Source organism: Parasteatoda tepidariorum, chromosome X1, assembly GCF_043381705.1.
Source record: "Parasteatoda tepidariorum isolate YZ-2023 chromosome X1, CAS_Ptep_4.0, whole genome shotgun sequence".
NCBI classification, from domain to species: domain Eukaryota; kingdom Metazoa; phylum Arthropoda; class Arachnida; order Araneae; family Theridiidae; genus Parasteatoda; species Parasteatoda tepidariorum.
The window spans coordinates 62,231,287-62,256,405 of NC_092214.1; the positions used below are offsets into that span (position 1 = coordinate 62,231,287).

Sequence of the window (25,119 nt, forward strand, 5' to 3'; positions counted from 1 at the left end):
TTTTTTTTCTTCAAAAAGGGTTGTTTTATTGCAGAGTCCTATATCAAAACTTTCAACAGCCTATGGATGCACTTCAAGCCTACATATGTTCGGTCCAGTTAGACAAATCCCATACTCCTGCATGGACAAATTTGGGAATTCTTTATGAAAATTGCAATCAACCACAAGATGCTTTGAAATGTTATTTGAACGCAAGTAATGGAAAAGGTGAATGTATTTTTCCACATTCATATGTTATATAAAATTCTTAGTTTGCTAGCCATGTTCAACAATAGAAATATATAATAAGACCTAGTTTTTTTTATATCTTATCTAAAAATTTACCTTTTAATCTCTTTTATGTCAACTTGTTATTTATTGTTAACCATTTTTAGATGTAAGAGAAATTTTAATCAAAGCACTGAAAAAAAAACCTTTTAAAACTTAATGTAATTTCTATTTTAAATTGCAATAAGTTTTTGTTCATAATACAGTTTTTGTTCATTGATACAGTAAAATTTTTTTGTTATGAATCTGTATAATGAAAAAATAAAGAAATAAATGCCGATCTTGTTAAACAGAAAAAATTAGAAATTCTCATTAGAAATATCCTTTTTGAATGCTTACTTGCAAAATTAAGTCGTAAAATTTGTATTGCAAATTTAATATATTGTAAATTTACATTGTAAAAATAAATAAATACATAAATAAGAACTCATATGGCTATTTGTTATTTCAATTTTCATATATTTTAGTGGAAACTTATTATTATTTTAATGATTAATTAATGAGCTTTTGCGATTTTCAGATGTTGTTTTTGTTATGATAATAAGGTAAATAACACTAAAATCTAGATTCTTTAAAATAGTAGGATTAATTTACCTGTAAGATTTCCTGTTCCTTTATATCCTATTAATTTAATAATTTTAATTTTCAGTTTTATATATTAACTTTTTTCTACTCATCTGATATTGTTCCTATTTTAAATTTCTATCCTAGCACTGTCTAAACTAGTCTTGAATGAAGTATGCTTCATATCAGGCTGAAATACTTTTCGAAACGAATTTATGGATTGGATTCCTAATTTGGAATTGGTAAAAGTGGTAAAAATAAATTAATATAATTTTGTCTTGTTTTCTTTAACTATGTGTAGATTAGAATATAATCTTAATTTTCAGAATAGTGTCTGACATATATTAAATATCATAGCACACTAATTCTAATATTAAATTTGCAGGCCCAGCTAATCCAAACCTTTCATCCAGAATAAAAATTTTGCAGAATCAGCTTTCTGTTTCTCCGTCTAGTAATACTCAAAGGTAAGTGAAGTAAATCTATGTTGCTATGTACACAGCATTTAAATAATAAAGTACAAATTTAGTAAGGGGTAGCAAGATACAAAAAGAGAAAAAAATATTTTAAAGAATGCCATTTTAATTTTCCTATCTTTTTATGAAGATATCTTATTTTAATATTTTGCTATATTCTAAATTCTTTTTATATATATATGCATGTGTGTGCGTTTGTATATGTATATTTTTACCAAATGTTAAATATTCCTACCTAATGTTAAATATTCTCTTTATATGTATACATCCAATTTTTTTAGGAATTCATATTTATCTTTAACTATAAATATATCTTTTTTTTTCTTTTCTATGTGTTTGGAAATCTCCAGATCTTCTAAACTGCCATGTATTGAAGATGCTTGGAATTTCCCTATTTCTCAAGAGATGGCGTCAAGGCAGAATGCAGCTGTTCAAGGACAAGTTGTAAGTGATTTATCTCATTCTCATGATTTATCTATAATATTTTTGTGACAAACTTTAAAAAAATATCTTGGAACGTGTAGTGATATGACTATGCTGTTAAACTTAAGAACTTTGCTAGCCATTGAGAATTTTGTACATAGATTAAAATTGTGATAAAAATGTGTCATAATTGTCGTACCTGACTATCTTGAAAATATTACACTTATTCTCAAGTTTAAAGAAACATACAAAAATGTTGTAAACTTTCTTGGATTTTTTAGTAAGCTGCTCAGTAAACATGTAAATTAAAGTTTCTAAAATTATTCTAAAAGTTTTATCTTCAGCTCATATAATTAATACTAAAATTTTCTGACTTGATATTGGTAGTTATATTTTCTTTTAAAGAACCTGTTAGTTACTTTTATGCAATCCCATTTGGTCTCTTTTTTATAAATGAATTTTTCTTTTTAGAATCGAATTAGTGCTGCTGGTCAAAACCAGAGACAATCTTGTAGTGGATCTCAACACCCTATATGTGTTGCTCCAGGAACAACTAATCAAACTGCGCAGGTATTGGCAACACCTCATATTAATTGTTATAATTTTAGTAATGTTTTTTGTATAAATTAATTTCATGTCATTGTAGAGAGTTTAATATTAATTATTATAATAAAGTTGTATTGTGACTTCAAATCATTTTAAATTGATTATTGCAAAGTGTTTCATCACTTAATCCTAATGCAATTTTCTAAAATAAAAAATTTAAAAAATACCAATTTTTATGAGCTGAAATCTGGATTGATTTCAATTGGGAGGGAAGGATACTATTATGCATTAGAATATAATATACATTTACAAGATTTAAAAATATTACATTCACATATGTGGGAGTCAAATTGAGTGGTGATATGTCATATAAAGCATGTCTAAGTAGGTAGTAGTAGTAGTAAAGTTCTCTCTAGGAATATAAAAGAGCAGAGTGCTTCCTCACAGAAAAGGGCTGTTTGAGTTTTGAAAGGGTGCTCACTTAATGCAGTAAAAATTTATCAAATGTGTCATTTTACGTAATAACTGTATGACATTTATTTCTGAGGATTAGTTTAATCTCTTAAAGCTTTATTGATAAAATTTTATATGTGTCTAATATTTTTTGCTGTATTAATGTACAAATCACTGGCCTGTTTTTCTTCTTTTTTTTTCTTTTTTCACTCTTTCCTTTTACTGTGTTGAGTGTGTAATATTCGAAATTGGACTGTTATCTCTATTTAAAAAATTAGTATTATGCTGTCTGTTCAATTTTTGTAATAGTGCTTTTTTTGCATCTTAAAATTTTCAGGGTCAGCCACATCAGGTCCAGGTTCAGACAAACACAGTCAATAATAATGCCCCTGAACAACCCCCTCCTAAAAGAATAAAACTTACCCCTGGTTTACCTCAAACAAATGTGAGTAACTATCTTTTTTTTTTTATTGAAGTTTAAAGTTATTAGACTGTTTCATATTCAATTTATTTTTAAATATGTGTTTTAAACTGTAAATATTTCTGATATCTTATAAATAAGAGAGCTCTGTGGTATTACTGCCAAGAAATTTTAAAAATGCAAAAGTTATCTCCAATTTCAGCATTAATAAATAATTTTTTTTTCCAACAAGAACTAATTTATTCTTCAAAATTAACACTAAAAAACGGTTAAGTTGAAATTTGAAGTTCTGCATAATCATTCTTCAAATTTTTATCCTTTTATTGCTGCTATTTAATAATTTGATCACTTAAAAAAAAGAAAAATACTTTATCAAACATTGGCTGACTGAGAAAAAATTTTGTAACTAAGCGCTGAACTTATATAATATGATCAGTGCATCCAAGTTAGTTTTGGACAATGTAATGTACTATATTTTTAAATTGATTTTAAATAAATGTTTCCTGAACCAGATATTTTCCCTTTTTTTATATATAATTCTTATTTCAATAATGTTTCATCTTTCAGATTAACTCAAATCCTGAATCTAATGTAAGACCGCCATTTTATCTGAATCCTCAACAATTACAACTACTCAATTATTTTCAACAAAATCAAGTAAGATTTGTGTCTTATAACATGTAAAATATATTTTATTTTTTAAGATTGTTTATTTTTATTTTGGGTTATATTTAAATTTTAATCACTATCTAAATTTTAATTATTAAATAGGTTTAATTTTTTTACCTCGTTAAAAACATCTTATATTTGTCATAATAAATAATTGTATTAGTTGCTATATTGTTTATTATTCTAAACTTACTGAAAAAAATTCATATGATGTAGGTAAGTAAATATAGCAGTATCATTTTAGGTTTTGGTTACTCAATCTAAAGGTTAAATTAAGTTTCAAATTAATATTTAACTTAAATAATTGTAGGAAATTTTAATAAACAAGAAATTTGTGTAGATTTTCATCCTGTAAGGTAATGAACAGATAGTGATGCAACTTTTACTCTTGTATGTTATTAGAGTGTAAAATAATTTAACTTGTCTATTGTTTTTAAATAATTTGTTTAAAATATACCACTAAATAAATATACTTTGCATTAAATATACTGAGTATTAAATTATATTTGATATCTCTTCTGAATAAGCATTTCATTGAGTTTTTTTCTATTGAACTGAACTTTCTATTTTCGAAAATTACCAAAGCGTGTAAAATATTCATTGGCAGTTAAACAGCTAAACGAAGGGAAAAAATTTAATAGCACATGTGAGGAAATCTTGGAATTAAAATATTTTAATTATTCTAATTACAATTAAATATTTAAATAATTAATACTGATATTTAAAATTTTCTGTTGAAACATTATGAGTTTTCAAAACATGTGCAAGTAAAGAAGATAAAAAAATTTTTTGCTTTTGAACATTAACTGAATTTCAAATTGACTAAACTTTTACTGAAAATTAGCATGAATAGTGTTGTATGATCAATAAAACAACAAACTTAGTGCAAGAAAAAAGCAACTTCTGGTTACAGATTTCCTGGCTGAGCATTAATTGACTTTATTACATTGTAATTTAAAATATTTTTGAAACTACTTTGTTGTTTCAATTAAAATTAAGTTATTTATTTTCCCTGTAATATAGGCTAATCTATCTTCTCAACAACGTAATCTTTATCAACAACTTCAACAACAATATCAGCATATGCAACAGCATCAGCAGCAACAAAAAATGCTCATACAAAGCCAAGTAATTTATGTTTTTTTTTTAACTCTATAAAAAATTATAAGAAAAATACATTTTGTTAATATATAATCAGAAAATTATTGTAATATTATATTATTGCATACTATTTAAATTATTTTAGAACTTGTAAAAATATAATCCTGTTATGTGTAACAGATACCTGGTCCTACTTCTGCTAGCACACAAGTACTAAGTACAGCAACAATAACAACTACTTCTTCTATACGAAGTGGATATATGTCTCCTGATTCCACTGTCTCTCAAGTTTGTTCCTCTTCATCTCCAATGCATCCAGATGGGAAAAGCACAGACTTGCCTAATACTCCCATTAGTCAATCTAATCCGGCCAGTGTTCAAACAAGAACTGTATCAAATCCTCTTATTTCACAATCCTGCCAGGTTACACCCACTACAAATAGTTCTGTTCTTTCAAAGGCATCACAGGGCACAAACACTCAATTGCATCAACTTGCTGGATCAAGAACAATTGGGACACCTCTTGTACGTTGTTTCATGTATTTATGTTTTAGGAATTAATGTTAAAATTTGTAATGTATTTCTGCCACTTAATCTGATGCCACTATCTCTGACGAGCCGAGAAGAATAACAGCATCGGATATCATTTTGCGAATTTCTAAGTTATTGCTAACATTAATAACACAAAAAACAATTATGAATTTCATGTTTTATATAAAATTAAAATTTTTGACTCAGTTTGATTTAAAAAATGTATTATATTTCTCATTAAAATTGTATTATATTCATTAATTAATTTTTTAATAAAATATGGCGGGATACGATACTTATACCGAGGAAATTGCATGGTGTCATTTATGAATGGGTAAAAAAAAATTACTTTCAGTTAAAAGTTTTTCTGCTTTTTGGCGGAATTCCGCTTTTCTTTCAATTTAATAAAAATTGAAATTTCGGTCTTCTCAAAGTTTTTTGAATTCTAGAAAAAAAAATTTGCACTTCTTCCTACCTATGTAAACATAGTTTAAGATAACATTTAAGCAATTTAAAACCCCAATTCATAGTCACACAATTTAAATTTACACATCACAATATAAAAACACTCATCATGATTCAAAATTCTCATCACAATTTAAAATTATTCATTGCGGTTTACATTCATGCAATTTAAAGCTACAAACCGCTTTTCATAATCGTACATTTTTAAAAATTACAAAATGCAATTCGTCTTCACACAATTTAGATAAATCGTGCTGTGTTCGTAAATATTTATGAGTAGATGTAGTACCTGATTTACTGCTCAATGGGATGTTTGCAACAGTCTAAGAAACACTCAACTGCCCACAAAGTCTAGCACTTTATGGTAGAACATAATTTTATTTTTTTTAGTAATATGTAACATTTTTTTAATTTGTTATTAAATTTTTGACAAAGTGAATATTTGTTTCATTTTTATAGTTGCCTAGTGCATCGCAGCCAACTGTAGTTTTGCATGATTTGTGTACAGCCATAAGTGATAAAGATCTTCAAATATTACTCTCTCAAAAGGATATTGCCTCTTCAGTGGCTGAAGATCTTCTATTGCAATTTTCAAGTGAAAAGAAAGCTAACCAAAAACTTTTGCAAGAAAACTGTGCACTTGAATCAAAAGAAACATCCCAGCCTGATAATGTTGCCTTAAAAAACTCTTCTAATGCTACACTGCCAATATCAAAACTTACCAATTTAACACAGGATGTAAAATCAGAAACAATAAAAGAGAAAATAGAAGTAGAAGAATCAAAACCAGATTTAGATTCAATAAAAGTCACAAGAGACTTTCTCTGTCCAAGTTCTTTGTCCATTAATATGAGTTCATCTCAATTATTAGCTGCTTGCAAAGGAATTGTGAAAAATGGCTTATCAGGTGTCTCAAATTTTAGTATAATGTCTGAACTTTGTCCACCCCCATCTCCTCCTGAACCTCCTTATCCTCCTGTACCTAAAGAACAGTTGTTACCTCTAACTCCAAGTGTATACGTGAGTATCTTATGACATTAATAATGAAATTAAATTAGTTTTTAACTCTTTTCATAACATAATGAAATCTTAAATTAATTTGTTTAGCCTGCATATTATTGATGTTCAGAAATTAACTTTGATATATAACAATAAATTAAGGCATATTTTATTGCTGTGTTAATTTCTATATCTGAACTCTGTTTTGTTTTCAGTATTTTGCCTTTTTATTGATTTTGAGTTATTTTATTTGAAAATATGGAATATGTCAATACTCTTTAATTATAACAGGTAATTGTATTAATTAAATAAAAGATAAGATTTATGTACAAGTCAAGACTCATGAACAGGGACATAGCTAAGAAGGTCTTGAACGAAGTCGCTAAATCCCGTTATATGGAAAATTCGCTAAATAGAAAATCATCTTTAGAAATACTTAAACAACGCAATACATGTTTCAAATTCATAAACACTAGATATAATTATAATAGCAATGGATGCACCTTTTTTATTCTATAGTAGTATCTACTATTTATTTTATAAATCTTAATCATAAAAGAAATCTGCATGGAAAGCAAGAATAGAACAAAACATTATCCAGTGTTACGCAATCATGCTATATACATTTTCAACTAAAAAAAGCTAAATTTATGCATAAAATTATAGCTGCATTTATTATAAAAAGTAATTTTAAACATACATTACCACATGCATTCTAAAGTTTAATTGCTACTGATAAAAACTACTACTGTTTATTTTGTTGTTTATTTTAGAGTTTTTCGTTTGAAATGTGAACAAAGACAGAAAGTGATTTTACTGCTTTCTCTAAAAGTTAAGTGGCTTCGAAATTCAATTCATGGTTATTTCCCCCATAAAATGCATTTACAAGTTTAAAATGTTCTGAAATATTTTGGGAGATAGGGAAAGTGGATCTTAAAGAAAAGTTCGTTAAATGGAAAATTCACTTCTCTATTTGGAAGTTACTTTACAAAAAAATTTCCTAAATGTTCTAGGTTCCTTGAAAAAATTCGCAAAATAAAGAAATTCGCAAAATGGAAGTTCGTTATATAGAAGTCCGATTGTATATATATAGTCAGACATTGTATAAAAGATATTTGGACCCCCTTCTTAAATATTGCCACCTAGCTATGTGTCTAACTCATAAAATCATTCAAATTATATATTTTAGAAGCAAACATATAGTGAAAAATTAACTAGCTCTGCAATTTTTATAAAAGTACAAGAAAATTATTATTATATTTAAAGCAATATTTTAAAAAACTGAAGTAGTTAGTGGAATTGTAGGCAATTTTAATGCACCGATTTATACATTCTAACATATTGCATACCTGTATAACACTCAAATATGCATTATAATTTTTAAAGACAAATAGTAATTTTGGATAGATTTTTATGGTTCAAAATCTTTAACTGGAAGTCAATTTAAAGTGGAAAGGCTAATTTAAAATTAAAATAGTTTTAGAAACAGAGATATTTTTTACAAGTGAGTGTTGCTGCTTGATATTCATAAAGTTTGTTTTTTTTTTAATACAAAATGGCATACTAAGAGTTAAGTGAATCGCTTATTTGCCATATTTACAAATCTTTCATGGATTAAATTTATATTTTGGCCCAGAATTTTGGATTTAAGAGCTTGTTAAATTCTTTGTGTAAAACATTTTAATTCAAAGCATCAAAATTTATTTGATCACAAAATATGTATTGATAAAAAGAATTTTATGACATTAAATATTAATGATCACAGTTAATAAGTCTAATGTTAAGTTTTATTGTCACTGTATATTGATTTATCTGTTAATTAGAATTATTTAAAATTATCATAAATTATTAAATCTTAAATAATCATAAAATTTGACTACTTTTTAATCTTATAATTTTAAAAAACAATATTATTTTCTATTTTTCAGTTGGAAAACAAGAAAGATGCATTCTCACCTCAGTTACAAGAATTTTGTTTGGCCCATCCCATTGCTGTGATACGTGGTTTAACAAGTGTTTTAAAAGTTGGTAAGTTATTCATTCAGCAAGTATGCTGGGTAACATGTAGCCAATTTTTTGAAATTTTTAATTTTTAAAAGGATTCCAAACCCTAAGGTAACTAATTTTAAACAAAAGAGTTAATATTTTCTTTAGTAATGGATTTATTAATTTTTATTTATTTTTGATTGATTTAAAGATTCGCCATAGGTAATTTTTGAACATGTGCTAAATTGCGTTACTGAAATGTAATCAATTGTGGGATGTATCAATTAAAAACTAAAATAAAGAAAAGCAGATGCATAACCACATTCAATTAAAAATATGTTTTCAGAAAACTTGACATTCGTTAAATATAATATTTGATTAAAATCTCAACTTTTTTTAAAAAAAAAAAATTAAGTATAAATTAGCAGGCGACTTGAAAAGAAACATCGTATTATATATTTAAAAAAGAAAACAATATCAAATCAAAACAAAGAAAAATCAGAAGTAAAATTTATGCTAAGCTTGCATCAGACAAGTTCCTTGCAAGTTTACCGAATTTAGGCATTAATTGCTTCATCCGGGTTAATTACCCATTTTGACTAGCAATGAAACCCTCCCACGAATTGCTATCGGGAGAATTGTAGCGGGAGAATTTGCTTACCATCTGGTTTTTTAAGAAAAGCACTTTTCCTCCCTATACAGCTTTTCCTCCAGCTGTCTTCTGCGAATAGATAGCATGTGTTTGGTCAAATAGTGCCATTTTTATGGCAAGGTTTTTTAAATGAAACAATGAGACTCTCTCTCTGTAAACTTTAAAGGAAGTCGAAATTGGAACTTTTATTTTAAACATTATTCTAAATTTATTCTAGTAGACCTTTATTTTTCTGTGAAATATTTTTTTCTCTGTGAAACTTTGTGTGTGACCCAGTCAAAAATTTTCTCATAATGAAAATAACTTTTAGTGCTGGTAGATGCATGTTTTTATTAAAATCAACTTAAGTGAAATTGTTTTTGAATATATTGGGAAAATATATATAAAATTTACAATCTTAAATTATTTTTATTTGTAGTGACAATTTTTGAAAATATTTTCTTATTTTACCTTTTGTGTTGATTTTTTAATATAACTTTTAAATTATCATAAATTGTGTCTACATTTTCACAAAATAAGTACCTCTTAAAAAAAACCTAGACAGACCCCTGATAAGAGAAAAGGCAAAGGTGCCACTCTTCCAGCAAATTTCCTTCTTATGAAAACTATTTTTTTCCCTCAATGCTTTTAATTTTGCTTAACTTTTGTTGAAAATAAAAATTTCCAGTTTTCACTAACAGTCTTCAATATCTAAAAATATGAAGTAATGTTGTATTGCACTGTATTTTCTGATCCTAGTTATTATTTCTATAAATCATGAAAATTGTCACTAAATTTGGGGGGCAATTCAATACTCATTTTGTAATAGTATTAGTTTTGATACACTATAAGTCCTAGTTGTTTTAGAATAAGTGTTGTCTTTTACACAAAATGAAATTTTTAAAGCTGAGGGAGGATTGCTCAATTTTTTTAGCTGTTAGTTTCCCATTTTTAAAAATTAACTGGTATGTATATATTTCAAATGTCTTGATTGACAAATCATACCAAAAAATGACCAGATTGTGTTCTGATTTTTATGCAACTACGAAGCCTGGAAATGGCATTTTGAACCTTTATTGTTATGTCTGAAGTTTATCTGCTTAAAATAAAAGCAAACATTTCAACTAATCTCTGTGATAATTTACTCAAGTTCTCATATTGTTGCTTTTATGGACCATTAAACTTTAGAGTGTGTAGCTTTAAACTCATTCTGTTTTAATTACAGTAAACATGAATTCTATGTATGAGGTTGTGAGTTTCTGTATCTGAGAATAATAAAAATATTTAGTTTTAATATTTATGTTGACAAAACTAGAACCAAGACTATCTTACTTAGCTATCAACTTAACTACTTAACTGACAACTTAACATTAACTTAACAACTTAACTGACAACAACTTAACTATCAATCTTATTTTTGACATGATAGAGTTTTTCTAAACACTGATTTTTAAAATACATTGTGAGTTTCTGTATCTGAGAATAATAAAAATATTTAGTTTTAATATTTATGCTGTCAAAACTTGAACTAATAAAGAAAATTAACTATCAATCTTATTTTTGACATGATACAGTTTTTCTAAACACTGATTTTTTAAATACATTTTATATTGCTTCGTGCACTGTTGAGTTCTTTATTCTCATTTATATTTTCATTATTTTCTTATTGAATGTTTTTATTTTCAGACCTTGGTTTATTCTCCACCAAAACTTTAGTTGAGGCTAATCCTGATCATACCATTGAAGTTAGAACACAACTAATGCAAGCTTCTGATGAAAATTGGGATCCAGAACGGAAACGACAAGTTTGGCGCTGTGAAAGTCATCGATCTCATACATCCATTGCTCGTTACGCTCAGTATCAAGCATCTTCATTCCAGGAGTCATTACGTGTAAGTAAATTTTGTTTTTTGCTTCATGTTGCAGATTTTATTATTATTAAGAAATTTAACATTTATATTTTTAAACGTGAATATTTTTCGAAGAATTCAAATTATTAATCTTTGAATTTTATATTTTTAGGAGGAACAAGATAAAGCTTCATGTAACCATGCAGTGCGAGAATCAGATAGTGATTCTAACTCATCAGCTTCTAGGTACAATTTCTTTCCTTTAAAATATTTTAGTGATATTTTAATTATTTTCCAACTCAAGTTTTCCTACCTTTTTTAAACAAATAAAATTTTAATTNCATGTAACCATGCAGTGCGAGAATCAGATAGTGATTCTAACTCATCAGCTTCTAGGTACAATTTCTTTCCTTTAAAATATTTTAGTGATATTTTAATTATTTTCCTACTCAAGTTTTCCTACCTTTTTTTAACAAATAAAATTTTAATTCTTTTTCATTTTTATAACAGTGCAGAAATTAAGGTTTAATTAAATTATTTATGCTTACATTAAAGTTTCATATACGAGAGTTGTAAATTAAGTAATGGCAACATAGGTATAAATCAATTTTTAATGAACTTACAAGTACAATTGCATTACATGCCTTCTGTATAATCACCAGCAAAGCTTATAATCTTTTGCCAAATGTCGGGAAGCCTTGTAGACCAGTGGCAAGGTGTTGATGTGAGCCACCGAGCGCCCTACTGTGTGGAGTGCAGATGAAACGTCATGAAATTGGTGACCTCAGAGAGGTTTCTTCAACTTCGAAAACAGATCAAGGTCACAAGGACTCATGTCGGGTGATTAGGGAGGGTGTTCCAGGATTTCTCACTACCACCGTCGCAATAGGAGAGTGACTTTGTTTGCGACATGGCAACGAGCATTGTCATGCAATACGATAGGGAGATTGTTGTGCAATGAACGTTTGCGTCTCATAGCCACATCACATGATGCTGTAGAAATTGGCAATAGTAATCTGCGTTGACAGTTTGTCCTTCAGGTACAGCATGTGTGAGAATCACACCGTCCCAGTCATATGCCACAATCAGCATAACCTTAACCCGACTGGGTTCCTGTCGAAATTTCTGTGGACGTGGCGAACCTTGGTGACGCCATTCATTTGATTGACGCTTTAATTCAGGCTCATAGGCTCGTGCCCATGTCTCATCAATGGCGACAATACGCTGCAAAAATGCGTCTCCTTCATTGTGGTATCTCTCCAAGTGGGTGCATACCGGTGCCAAAGCCACGACCGCTGATCACCTTTGGAAAACATGCTTTAGAGCGATGGAAACAAAACTCCTCACTTCAACGCCACGCAACAACTACCCTTCTAAGCAGATCGACTGTTTTTTTGCACTCTACACATCGACAACAGCGCCACCTCACCGCTCCCATATCCTATTTGCGCATGCCCGCCCTTCTGTGAGTTTCAAGGTTAAGTTGCCACTATTTAATTTACAACCCTCGTATAAATTAGAATGTAGATAACATATTTTTTGGTTAAATGTTAATCATGCTTTTCTTTGTTATCTCTAAAGCATATCTATTGTATATTTCTCACTTTAGCTTTATGAGAGGAAAATTTTTTAATATAATAAATAAAATCAGATCTTTGTATAAGCAATTTGTGACATAAAAATAAGCAAATAGATTCATAGTAACCACGTGGGTGTCAACTCACTGAAGTTAAAAGATGATCACACCCTTCTAATATAATTTCCATAGCTATAAGTCTATTTGTTCTGCAATTTTCTTATATGAATTTTGTATGTAACCTGAAGGCAAATTCTAAAAATATTGAACTAATGCTTAATTTATTTCTACTAATTCCCAGTGTTCTTTTTTTATTTTTAGAAAAAAATTATAGATTCTAATATATATAGATTTCTATACTCTTTTTTTTTGCCAAAGTTGGGGCATTCTTATTAGAAGATTATTGATTAATTAATTTTTAGCATGTAGTGAAAATATTGAAATCCGTTACTAACCCATATTATTCAAATATATTATTTTAATATCCGGCTAAATCAATAGAACACACTGAGAACTACTGTAATAGTTTAATTATTGAAAATACCATTAAAAAAAAGCTGTCAGCAAATAATATGGTATCAGTTTTTATCTATTCATTTCTACAGTGCATAAACCTAATTCTGAATTTTTTGAAAATATCTGCTGTGATGGCTGATTTAAGTTAAAAATTTAGAATTTAAGTATAAATGGTGTTAGATTGATTTCTGCCTAATTAACAACTTACTTCTTTCATGCTTCAGTACAATGAAGTTTAGAAATTATTTCTTTTTAAATTTTTTGGCATCAAAGTATAATTTTCCTTACATTAAATTTCTAAACATTTAAATAGTGATTTTCCAAATTATTTGTGTCATACGGCAATTACTACATTTAATTTGTGTCAAATATGTAAGGCCTACTATTTAGGGAAGAAATGCTTATATATAGGAATCGTAATAAGAAACTGAAAATTGAGATTTTGCTATAGCAAAAGTAATTTTTAGCAGTAACTAGTTTGTCAAATGTATTGTAAAGCCTTAAAAAATTTTAATCAAGAGTTTATCAAATTTTACAATTTATCACCAATTAAGTTATTTTGCCAAAAAAAAAAAAAAAATTACCAATTATGAACTGTAACTCTGTCTTAACAAGCTTTTCTTTGTACTTAATCTGTAAATACGTACGTTCTAATGTCAATTTGTGTTGAAGTTCTTTTTTTAGTAAACCGCTAGATTTATTATTATGAATATATTAAAGTATTATAGGCACATGTATCTCTCATTTAATTTCAAATTGTTATGGCTGATCAGCTTATTTCATGATGTCACTTTTTTTTACTGTCTTCTATTTATAATTTTTCTATCTTCTTTTCTAAACACTTGACCATATTGGGAAAAAAAATCAAATATACTTGATTCAACAACTTGTTTGCAATTGGTGTTGATTACATTCACATTTTATTTAATGCTAGTACAGAAAGTTTTAACATGCAAAGTATAGTATCCAAAGGATTAAAAACTCTTTTTTTTCGTGAAATTTTTTTCCCCCTACCTATGTTGACTGAATAATGGAATGTTTCATTTCATGTAAATTTTTTATATTTATGTTTTTAATTTGATATAAAAGTTTATTAATATTAACAAAGCTCTAAATAAATAAATTTCTAAATGGGTATCAAGGAAATGGCACACTAATTTGTAAAAATACAAATTTGTAAAAATCTCGAGATCTGTGATGAGAATATCTCTTAAAATTAATTTTTAATCTTATAATCATCAGATTTAACTGCTTTGATTTTCAAAAATTTTTGGTTCAGATGATTTTAGTACTGCACTGTAAAAGTAAATGAAAAGGACTGAATTCTTATGCTGTAGTCTTTGTATAGTTAAGAAACATCATTTCTCTGTTAATACATTGTCTTTTTTTAAGGAAAAATCTTGTTCTTACTGATTGAGCATGTTTCAGATGAAGGAATGAAATTACCTATACCATAACACCTTGTTTCAGTCTTAAAACAGGCTAACTCTTTCTTTGTTTAATGTATTATTGAACTACCTCTATGTTTCCCACCCTTACTGCCACTGTATGTTTTTTTTCCCATTCTGCTCTAAATTGCCCACTTAATTGACTTTAAACCTAATTATGAACTTTTAACGTTGATTATGACAGAATTTTGCCTCTATCTTAAGGGTAGCAATACATAGTAAGCTAGAAAGAAAAGTGAAATAAATGTATAGTCTTATTTAATACAAAATATTCTAAATTTTATTCCTACTGAATTTTAAAATTAGCCTATAGCAAAACATTGATTAAAAATACCTTAAGACCAACGGTATGTAATTAAGATATGTATGCTTCTGTATCTTACCTTTGTAGGCTTTGGAAGAACAGACATTTTAAGAGATCGGTGCATTTTCAATTGACTATAGAAAATAAAAACTGTGGGAATTATTTTGGGAAGATATTCAGTTGACAAAGATTCTTGTTTATTTGTTTACAAGTGTCTATTAGTAAAAGTTAGCACACTGATAATGGCGTAAAACAAATTTCTCTTTTATAAAATTTATAACTAATCAGTTTAATAAACTTAATTTTTTTTTTTCATTTTAAATACTGATTTAGTTCAGAAATTTTCTTTTAAAAACTCAATCTGTTGATATCTTGAAAATTTCTTATCTATACTATAGTACTTTAAAAACATAATAGATTGTTTAACCTTCTTAAACCATGAGAAAAAAAGGGTATTTGTTTTACCTCATGGAAAAATAAGTAAGTAGAGATATTTCGCTACAATTTTTCCTTTGGAATTTATGCCTGGTGGGTTAACAATTCTACATTTCATTTTTGAATACTAAGTTAACATTAAGCACAACTTAAATGTTTGATGTATTTTTCTTGAGATGCAATTGGAGCCAAAAATATGTTAAAAAGAATTATTTATTAGCCTTTTTCTTTTTATTAATTATTATTTCTTTTTTAAAAACAGAAGCAAGAAAGGAAGACGAAATAGTTTCTTTAAGACAATTAAATTTGGAACTAATGTGGATTTATCTGATGAACGAAAATGGAGACCCCAATTACAAGAACTTGCAAAGCTTCCTACATTTTTCAGAGTATGTATTTTTTCTTCGATTTTTTTATTTATATTATTGTGTTTCTACAAAATTTGGAAGATGTTAATAAGTTATTTAATAGTTGCACATACAACAGTAATAAATAAATGATCTGGCAGGAGTTTTTTCTTTTTTTTCTTTTAAATCTAATGAAAACTTAATAATTTTTAATGATAATGAAGCCTGTCTGAATATTCTCCAACTGACTTCAGGAAAATTAATTTTATATATTTTTCATGCCATAGATATTGACCATAAATACAATGTTTTTTTATGAGGTCAAGTACATATGTTATATGTATGTAAAGAACATGCAAAGTTATGTGATGTTTAAAAATAATGCTTAAATGCAGATTTTCTTTTGTGATGATATGTAAAATGAGTAAAATTGAACAATTGTGTACTTTCTTTGTAATATCTTATATTATTCATGAGTTATTATTTTTGAATTTAAGGTGGTTTCTGCGGGAAATATGCTGAGCCATGTTGGCCACGTTATTCTAGGCATGAATAGCTGTCAATTATACATGAAAGTTCCTGGCAGTCGCACCCCAGGTAAAATATTAATATTAAAATAAAATGTATTTGCTTGTATAATTTTATCATATTAATTTTTTTAATTACTAATTTAAAATTACTAATTTAATTTTTTTAATTACTAATTTAACAGGTCACCAAGAAAATAACAATTTTTGCTCTGTGAACCTTAATATTGGGCCAGGTGATTGTGAATGGTTTGGAGTTGCAGAACCTTACTGGGGAGCCATACATAAATTATGTGAAAGGTATTTTCTTCAACAAAATATTTTTTATGTTCTAATAAGAGTTTTTTGGTACAAGTGTGTCAAAGGTAAATTATAATATGAAATGATAAATAAAAATTAAAGACTATATTTAAGCATTGCAATTTTCAGAAGTACAACAGATTTAAGTTCTTTTTCTTTTGTATTATACACACTTTTCCTTTCTGTAATTGCAGTTTTTTTTTTTTTTTTTTTTTTTTTTTTTTTTTTTTTTTTNTTTTTGATTTTAATTTAGTTTTGAATAAGATTTGTAACTTTCAACGGCTATTTTAATAAAATGCTACACTTCATTTGTTCATTATCATTCTTTTTGTGACAAATAAAACTGTGTTGTTATGATTATTATTTTTTTATTTATTTTAGAAATGGTCTAAATTTTCTTCATGGTTCATGGTGGCCAATTCTTGAAGATCTCTATAATGAACATATACCAGTCTATAGATTCCAACAAAAACCCGGGGATATGGTGTTTGTAAACGCAGGCTGTGTTCATTGGGTTCAAGCTGTGGTTAGTATTGCTTCATCTGTATTTATCTATTTCACTGTATTTTTATGAAAGAGTAATACATTAGAGTAATCCTTATGAAAAAGCAAATCTCCAATAATAATCACAAGTGAGCTTTACTACTTATTGATTAAGTTAATTGTAAAAACCTAAATCAAACCTTCATTGAAAAACATATTTTACAATAACATATTTTGACAAAGAAAAAACTGAAGATAATCTTGATGTTGTTTTAATTAGATTAGATACACAGTACGTTGTGATTTGGTCCCTTAAAGAACTTTTTCTTTAGGTCCCCATTAAAAAAACTTTTGCAACTAACGCTAGAAACATAAATAGGCTGACATAATTAGGCATTATGTCTAATGCAATTAGAACTGAATCAAAAGTTTTAATTGAATTTTATAACATGGAATGTTAAGCTGATAATTTAAATAAAAATATTGCAATTTTTTTTATTAAATGCTATTTGAGTAACTATAGTTAATGGGGACCATATCAGAAAAATAATTGCACTGCGTAAAGTTTACTCTACTAATTATTTACAGATGTATTTAGATAGGAAACACAGATTTTTTTGATAAGCATTGAAGTCAAAGTTTCGGCATTCTTAAGTGATTTTGCTCTTAAAAACCTTTTGCTACCTATATGCTTGTAATCTATTTTTGTATTATGGCAAATAAAATACCATGTGTATATTTTCCAGGGTTGGTGCAATAATATTGCCTGGAATGTAGGACCTTTGCATGCTAAGCAATACATGCTGGCTGTGGAAAGGTATGAGTGGAATAAACTTGAAAATTACAAAAGCATTGTCCCAATGGCTCATTTAACTTGGAATCTTGCACGTAATCTAAAGCTTTCTGATAGGAAACTTTTTGAGCAAATCAAGTAGGTTTTTTTTTTCATTTTAATTAAACTTATTTTTGTATTTTTTCATTAATATTGTTTTGTAGTTTAGATTTCTTTGCCAATTTCTCTTACCTCTTATTTATATGCTCTTAATAATTTTTAAGGTACTGCCTTTTAAGAACATTAAGACAATGTCAGCTAACTTTGGAACTCCTGAAAGAATTAAAGAAAGATGTAAAATGGCATGGAAAAGCAAAACTAGAACCTGCCCATTATTGTACAAACTGTGAAGTAAGTATATTTGTTGTTTCAATTGTTTCGTAGGCATAAATTAAGTTGAAACATATTAAGTTTTCATTTAATGTGGACTTCCATCTGTAAATTATTTTAATTTGGAAAAAAGTATGTAATGTGCCTTTTCAAAAACAATCCAACAACAGATTTTGCAGATTATATTGAGCATGTAGTAGAGAAGATGACTCCAACTATCAATAAAAATAAGACTAAATATGCAATTGTGATAAATAAAATATAATGTGTCACTTCTGAGAATATGTCTTGATACTTTTGAGATTGTAAAATAATTTAAATATCTGAGTACAATATCAATTCAAAATGAGAAAATTAAAATAAGACTGTTAAAGGCTAGTAGATATTTCTATGATTATTGAAACCAACTTTAATCAAAATCAGTTAGATATTTTTGTATATAACTTTTTTTAATTTCTTGGGGTAGAAAGAAAATATAGTTCTTGCAAAACTTAAAACGCTAATTAACCTTTGAGTTCCCACACAATGCCAAGCTTCCCATCACATAGTACCTTATACTTTCAACTGATCAGGTCCAATTGGTACCAAAAATATTGCTTTGTCTTGGGGGTCCACTGAAAAACAATTTATTGATCTCTTCCCAGAGACTATATTAAGAAGACCTGAGAATTAGGGATATTCTCAGGTATTGCTTTTAATCTAGTTGTCTGAATGAGAAATGAATGAAATCGGTCTCTAAATTAAAATTTAGAGTCTGAAAATAAAACCACTTTATTGTAAAGATGCCTTTAGCAAAGTTAATTGCCCTCGTGTCTCCTAGTTAGCCATAACATCTCCATCAAAAGTAGCTTTTTGTTTTCTGACAATGATAATAGTAAATAATGGAAAAGAAAATATCCCTGCTCTGACATTTGGTGAGAGTTCAGTCAAGTATAAAAATGTAGCCATTCAAGCTTGGAGTAAAGGGATTGGATAGTTTATCTTAACCCTCTATCCTAAGACTACAGGGCTTTTGATAAGTCACAAGCTCTCTTTATTCTCAATAATGACTGGATTTTTCTGATGATGGTAATTATTTATCTTCTAAAAAAAAATTGAGGTACAATTTTTCACTGATGTGTTAAGCGTGTGTAGTTACTGATTTCAAGAAAAATACATAGACCATAAATAATCCAACTTGATTATACATAAAGGCTGCAATAATTTAGTAGATTGTTATATTTATACAATAATTATTGCTTTTCTTTGAAAAAATATTTTTTATGAAGGTAAAGTTTAACAATATTTTATACTTTATAGGTTGAAGTCTTCAATATTCTTTTTGTTAAAGAAATTGATAAAAAGCATTTAGTACATTGCCTGGATTGTGCTAAGAAAAGTAATTCTATACTGGAAGATTTTGTAATTTTAGAAGAATTCGCAATGGAAGATCTCATGGAAGTTTATGATAATTTCATACTTCACCCTGTAAGCTCTATTTTGCTATTTAACTCAAGTTTGATTGTGTTCTTGGCAATTATTTTTAAACCTTATAATGATTTTTTTTCTAGGTTCCTCATTCCAGTACTTCACTATGAGGGTGCCATTTCATTTGTATATTCATCATTCACTATCATTTGCTAGGAATTACTGCCACGTCAACAAGCCTAGTTGCCATTTATCATTCAGTATTTAATTATTATTCATAAAACTTTTAGCAAATACTTGTATCAAGTAATACTTGTTTCAAGTTATGCTTGTATCAAATGACTCAAACTCTATTTACTTGTTCCAAGTAATGAAGAAAAAGTTGCAGTCTGCACTGTTAAGTCTTGTATTTAATGTTTGTACAGTTAATTTTATTTGTAAATTCTATCAAAACTGTGTAGTTTTGGAGAAATTTCCAAATAAATTTTCAATGGCATTGTACAGTTCATGAAGATAATGTATATAAGTCAATATGATCTGCTGAGAGAAGTTTATTTGTAAATAAGTTGTCAGTGTTGCTCTTGTTGCTATGCCTTTGTGCATGTTGTGAAAATGTACAGATTTTAACAATTGGCTAAGAAAACTTAACCATTCATTATTGTTATGAAAAATAAAATTTTTAAATTAATTTTTGAGAATTAACTTAAGAATGATATAATTTTAAAATATTCACTACACAGCTTGCTTCACAACACAGGGACTGGGCACAGTGTAAAGAAAAAGAACAGTGATTTTGAGGAAACAAAGAAATATCTTCATGTTTAGCTTTTGAAAAGGTTTCTGGTAAATTTGGATTAATTAATGAAAAGAATAATAGGAGTATGTGATAATTCATAAGCTCTCTATTTATTCAAAGTTTTGTCAAGAATGAATTCATTAAAGTACAAAAGTATGAAATATATTTTTGTAACCTTATATAAAGATATCCAATATATTTGCATATTCAAATATCTTACATGAATTTATAAGTGTAGATATATATTTTTAACTTTTGAGCTCACTTGTTTGGTGTTAAAGTATTTGAAAAGTATTTAATTTATCGTTACAATTATCTTTTAATCTGTAAATGTTGTTTGAAATATTGAATGCACTCTTTTGAAATTGTTGAATAAGCTAGCTTTTGATTGTAAGCATTAATGAATTTAGAAATTATATGTTCCACATATTTTTAATCTAATATTGTTGTTTTTCTTCTCAATTAGCCCTTGAAATATTCTTAAATTTTGTTTATAAAAATTATTCAAAATGATGGTACGTATTAAGTTTTTCTGCTCTTCAACACTTTGGGTTTCATTCTAAAGAGTTTTTAATCAGATTAATAGTATGTTTACAAATTACTTTGTCTAGAATAAGACTATGTTAAGTTTCCCTTTGTTTAAATGTTAATACCCTAAATATTTAATTTTTTACGAAGCATTCAGTGAAAACTTCAGTATTTAAATTTATTGGAACTCACTAATTTCAGATAGTCGAGTATTGAAAAACATAGTTTTCTATCTTGTCAATTTTAATTGAAAATTTGATCTATATAGAATCTGGCATAAAAATAAATAGTTTTTAGACTAAATCACAAAATACAGCTTCTCATAAAAGATTTTTTTATATATTTAACAGTATATGTTCTAACTGTTATTCTGAAAATATTTACTCAACTGCATTAACTTATTCTATAAAAAGTTACATAAATTTTTTACACACTTCAGTTTCTTTAAACAGCAGTGGATCTAAAAGTGGTGCTAAAGAATTAAGAATTTTTCTTACTTTGTTTGATTTTGATGAAGTAGAAAAAAACTGATCAAATCATATATACATATGCATTTATATACGATGTTGTAAGCGACTTTATATGCTTGAATCACATTATAATACTAATAGTATATTAATAATAAATTATAATTTAAAGATTTGCTCATTATTTAAATATTGTAATAGCTTTGCGCCTTTAAAATTTAAGTAGAATGTAACTTTTTGATTTTGGAGAACTATAACACCAAGTACATTCCTATTTCTACAAAGAAAGAATTCCTATTTCTACAAAGAAAGAAGTCTTTATTGATGTAATGCATAGGATCATTGTGGATAGAGCAAAATGAGTGCATTCTAATTATTAAAGTAACACACACATATATAGGGATCAATGGGGTGAGACCAGGTGTTATGATTGTGTCAAAACTAATTCTGTTTTCTAGTGAACAAATTCTAAATTACACTTTACTAGTCAAGGAGAAAAACCTACCATATTGGGATCTTGTTGACGGCATCTGTGTAGATAAGCTTATTTAACTCTCTAATGTTCTTTTGTTTTTTGAACTATCTTAATTTATTTATCATAATAGTTACAAAATTATTTTTACTCCATTTAATTATATGTTTACTAAAGATTCATACCCTAACTAATTATAAGGATTTAGTCCATTAGCCACTAGTAGCACTATTCTGTAAGGTTTTGATAATCTTTCTATTCAGGGTAAGACCGGCAACTACACTTGTTTCGCCCCCTCTCCGATGCCGGGGTGTGTATATGCCGGGCCTAGAATATCCATCAAAGACTGAGCAAACGTTTTTGCGACGCCCTTCCTCAAAGCACATAATGCCTTATTTTCATATTTTGTGAAATTTTTTTGAAGACCCTTAATACAAAATTGAAGTTTCATATAGATAAAAAAAACTTTTTTAAAGAAAAAATTCCATTTAATAAAGATGTTTTTAAGAAATTTTGATCAAGCCCTCAGCATTCATTAGATCCTAAGACAATTATCTCTCCCCTGTCCTTTTGACTACATCACATGCATAATTTTTTTAAATTGTCATATAATATAGAAATGTCTGCTATTTTCATGAAAATCTAGTATTTCAAAATTTCCCATTTTCCATATTTTTTTTTGAAGAATTGTTTACAAAGAAGTAGCAGATCTATGACTTTTTAGGAACGATATATTGTATAAAACTAAACAAGGAATATTATTAAATTTCACAGATTCCTAGGTCGAACAGTTTAGCTTCAACAGGCATTCAAATCTATAGCTACCCAATCTTACCCCACATTATCTTTATATATTTACAATATCAATTTTTTATGGTGAATTTATCTTGGTTGTCAGTTTTTCTCACCTTTTTTATTTTGTTTTGACAACTTACTAAAATTTTATGTTCATAGACCATGTAAAATAAATGAATTATCAGTTCTTACAATTTTTCATTTGTAATTTCTATATTTGTTTATAAAATTTGATTGTATTTATAGTCTACTTAGTAAAATTAATTGCCATAAATGCAAGAAAATATTAAATCAATCAAAATATCTTTTTTATTAAGAAATAATTGAATGATGTAAATAATTAAAGGATGTAATTAAAATATGTAATTAATATTTTTTTTTAGTCCTGCCTGACGAAAAATGTTTCATGATTGAAACTAAAGAATTTTTCTAGATTTATTTTTGTGACTCAGTATTTGGTCATGAACAACCCCTTAGAGGTGACCTACTAAAGCTAATAACATTTGCTATATTGCTACAGTGTTGAATATAAGTCATTGTTTTGTTTTTAATTTGTTTTTATATTAGTTTTTTTTAATATTTACCTTTCTGACTGATTATTAGATATAAACATTCCCTATTAGATCCATATAGGAAATGAGATAGAAAACAGAATATATTGATATTTTTGTAATGAAGCATTAGTTGCAATTTTCTAAAGTCCAGAAATGTAGAACTAAATCTTCTTTTATAAATATTTATTTCCCTTTTATATATATTTTTTCCTTTCTTAAAACTTAAACCATAAATAGGTACATCTATAATATTTCATGTTTAGGTAGATACATAGAATGAAATAATTTCTTTTTTGTTCTACTCATTTTATTGTCATGAAAAATACTTATTTTAGCTCTACTAATTATAAAATAAAATTATGCATATCAACTTTATATGAATTTTTCATATAAAGTTGAAGTGTGAAAAAAGGTAGAAAAATATGTTTTTCTTAGCAACAAATCAAGAATATAAAAATTAGATTATTCAATTATATGACTTCTGAAGTAATGTGTAAGAATTAAAATTTTGCTCCTAAGATACTAATAAAAAAAAATTACCATTTTCTATTGTTTTAATTATTTTATTCTTTTCTGCTTCACCATTAAGGGAAAATATTGCTTCGTAAACTTAGTATATACAGTATTTTAAAGTTTCAATTATTATTTATTACATAAGAAAGTAGTAAATAAATTCTCTTAACATAGTTGTTATATTTTAATTTTTATGATTATAGATGATGTTATTTAACATTTCTTCTGCATTATTACAAGCAACCTATGAAATAAATTATTGATTGAAAACTCCTAATCATATAAATACTGATCAATAAAAAGCTTTTTATTCTTGTTATTAGTTTCTTATTTAAATTGAATGAAATAATTATTGACTCTTATATTCAGTACTTGTATATTATTTGAGTTTTCTTTTAAGGCTAATAATGAGAAAATACTAAGAATTTTTTGATGAAACAAAAGTTTTATGTCATTCTTTATGATTTTGTATGATAGTGTAATTCATTAAATTGTTCATGATTATGTATAATTAATAAATAATGTTAAATGTTGAAATTCTAAAATTGTTCAGAAGTGTTTTATTCAAAAGATATGCATTAATGACAAATAAAATCAAGTTGTTTTTAAAATCAAAACTTTTATGTAGCTCATTCTATACCCTAGCTTTTTTTCCTCATTGTATTTTGTACAGAGTACTTATTGAAATCTTAAGTTAATCAAGGTATTATAAATGTATGTATGTATTTAAACTGTATAAATCTTTTTTGTATTTGATGTACAAGTGATTGTATAAAAATGAACTGTTTCTTAAGTGATTTGTAAATAGTATTGTAATTGGCAAAACCTCTCTTAATTTAAGTTATTAATGTTTCTATGGTTTAAGTTACTGCAGTATTCAATAGCGCCATAGGCAAATTATGCTTGACAAATAACATCAGAAGATTCACTTCATCACAAATAACATACATAGTTACTGGTGTATTTACAAACTTTTTTTTCATTCCACTTACTGCCAGTTAATTTATACACCATGTATGTGTTCAATGCTATCCAACACTGCCAAGAAACAAAATATGTGATAAATATTATAAGTGAAACCAATATTTTTTACATTTACCGCCTACA

At 27.2% G+C, this 25,119-nt stretch overlaps 1 protein-coding gene across 5 annotated transcripts in view; it reads left to right on the forward strand.

Annotated features, from left to right (window-relative positions):
* Positions 1-20,575, forward strand: part of LOC107452612 (Utx histone demethylase) — a 129,960-nt gene extending 109,385 nt beyond the window's left edge. For 4 of the 5 annotated variants that reach the window (XM_043054385.2, XM_016069136.3, XM_016069138.4 and 1 more), the window contains 20 exons: positions 35-207; positions 1,217-1,298; positions 1,658-1,751; positions 2,202-2,300; positions 3,067-3,174; positions 3,718-3,807; positions 4,843-4,947; positions 5,101-5,445; positions 6,376-6,936; positions 8,844-8,943; positions 11,219-11,424; positions 11,555-11,628; positions 15,924-16,050; positions 16,506-16,605; positions 16,721-16,835; positions 17,217-17,361; positions 18,065-18,249; positions 18,375-18,501; positions 19,780-19,947; positions 20,031-20,575. In XM_043054385.2, coding sequence (XP_042910319.1) covers positions 35-207; positions 1,217-1,298; positions 1,658-1,751; positions 2,202-2,300; positions 3,067-3,174; positions 3,718-3,807; positions 4,843-4,947; positions 5,101-5,445; positions 6,376-6,936; positions 8,844-8,943; positions 11,219-11,424; positions 11,555-11,628; positions 15,924-16,050; positions 16,506-16,605; positions 16,721-16,835; positions 17,217-17,361; positions 18,065-18,249; positions 18,375-18,501; positions 19,780-19,947; positions 20,031-20,057 — 3,031 coding nt within the window. In that variant the 3' untranslated portion in view covers positions 20,058-20,575. The remainder of the gene's footprint in view (positions 1-34; positions 208-1,216; positions 1,299-1,657; positions 1,752-2,201; positions 2,301-3,066; positions 3,175-3,717; positions 3,808-4,842; positions 4,948-5,100; positions 5,446-6,375; positions 6,937-8,843; positions 8,944-11,218; positions 11,425-11,554; positions 11,629-15,923; positions 16,051-16,505; positions 16,606-16,720; positions 16,836-17,216; positions 17,362-18,064; positions 18,250-18,374; positions 18,502-19,779; positions 19,948-20,030) is intronic. The other variant, XM_043054393.2, reaches the window with a different exon arrangement.
* Positions 20,576-25,119: the final 4,544 nt, after the last annotated feature.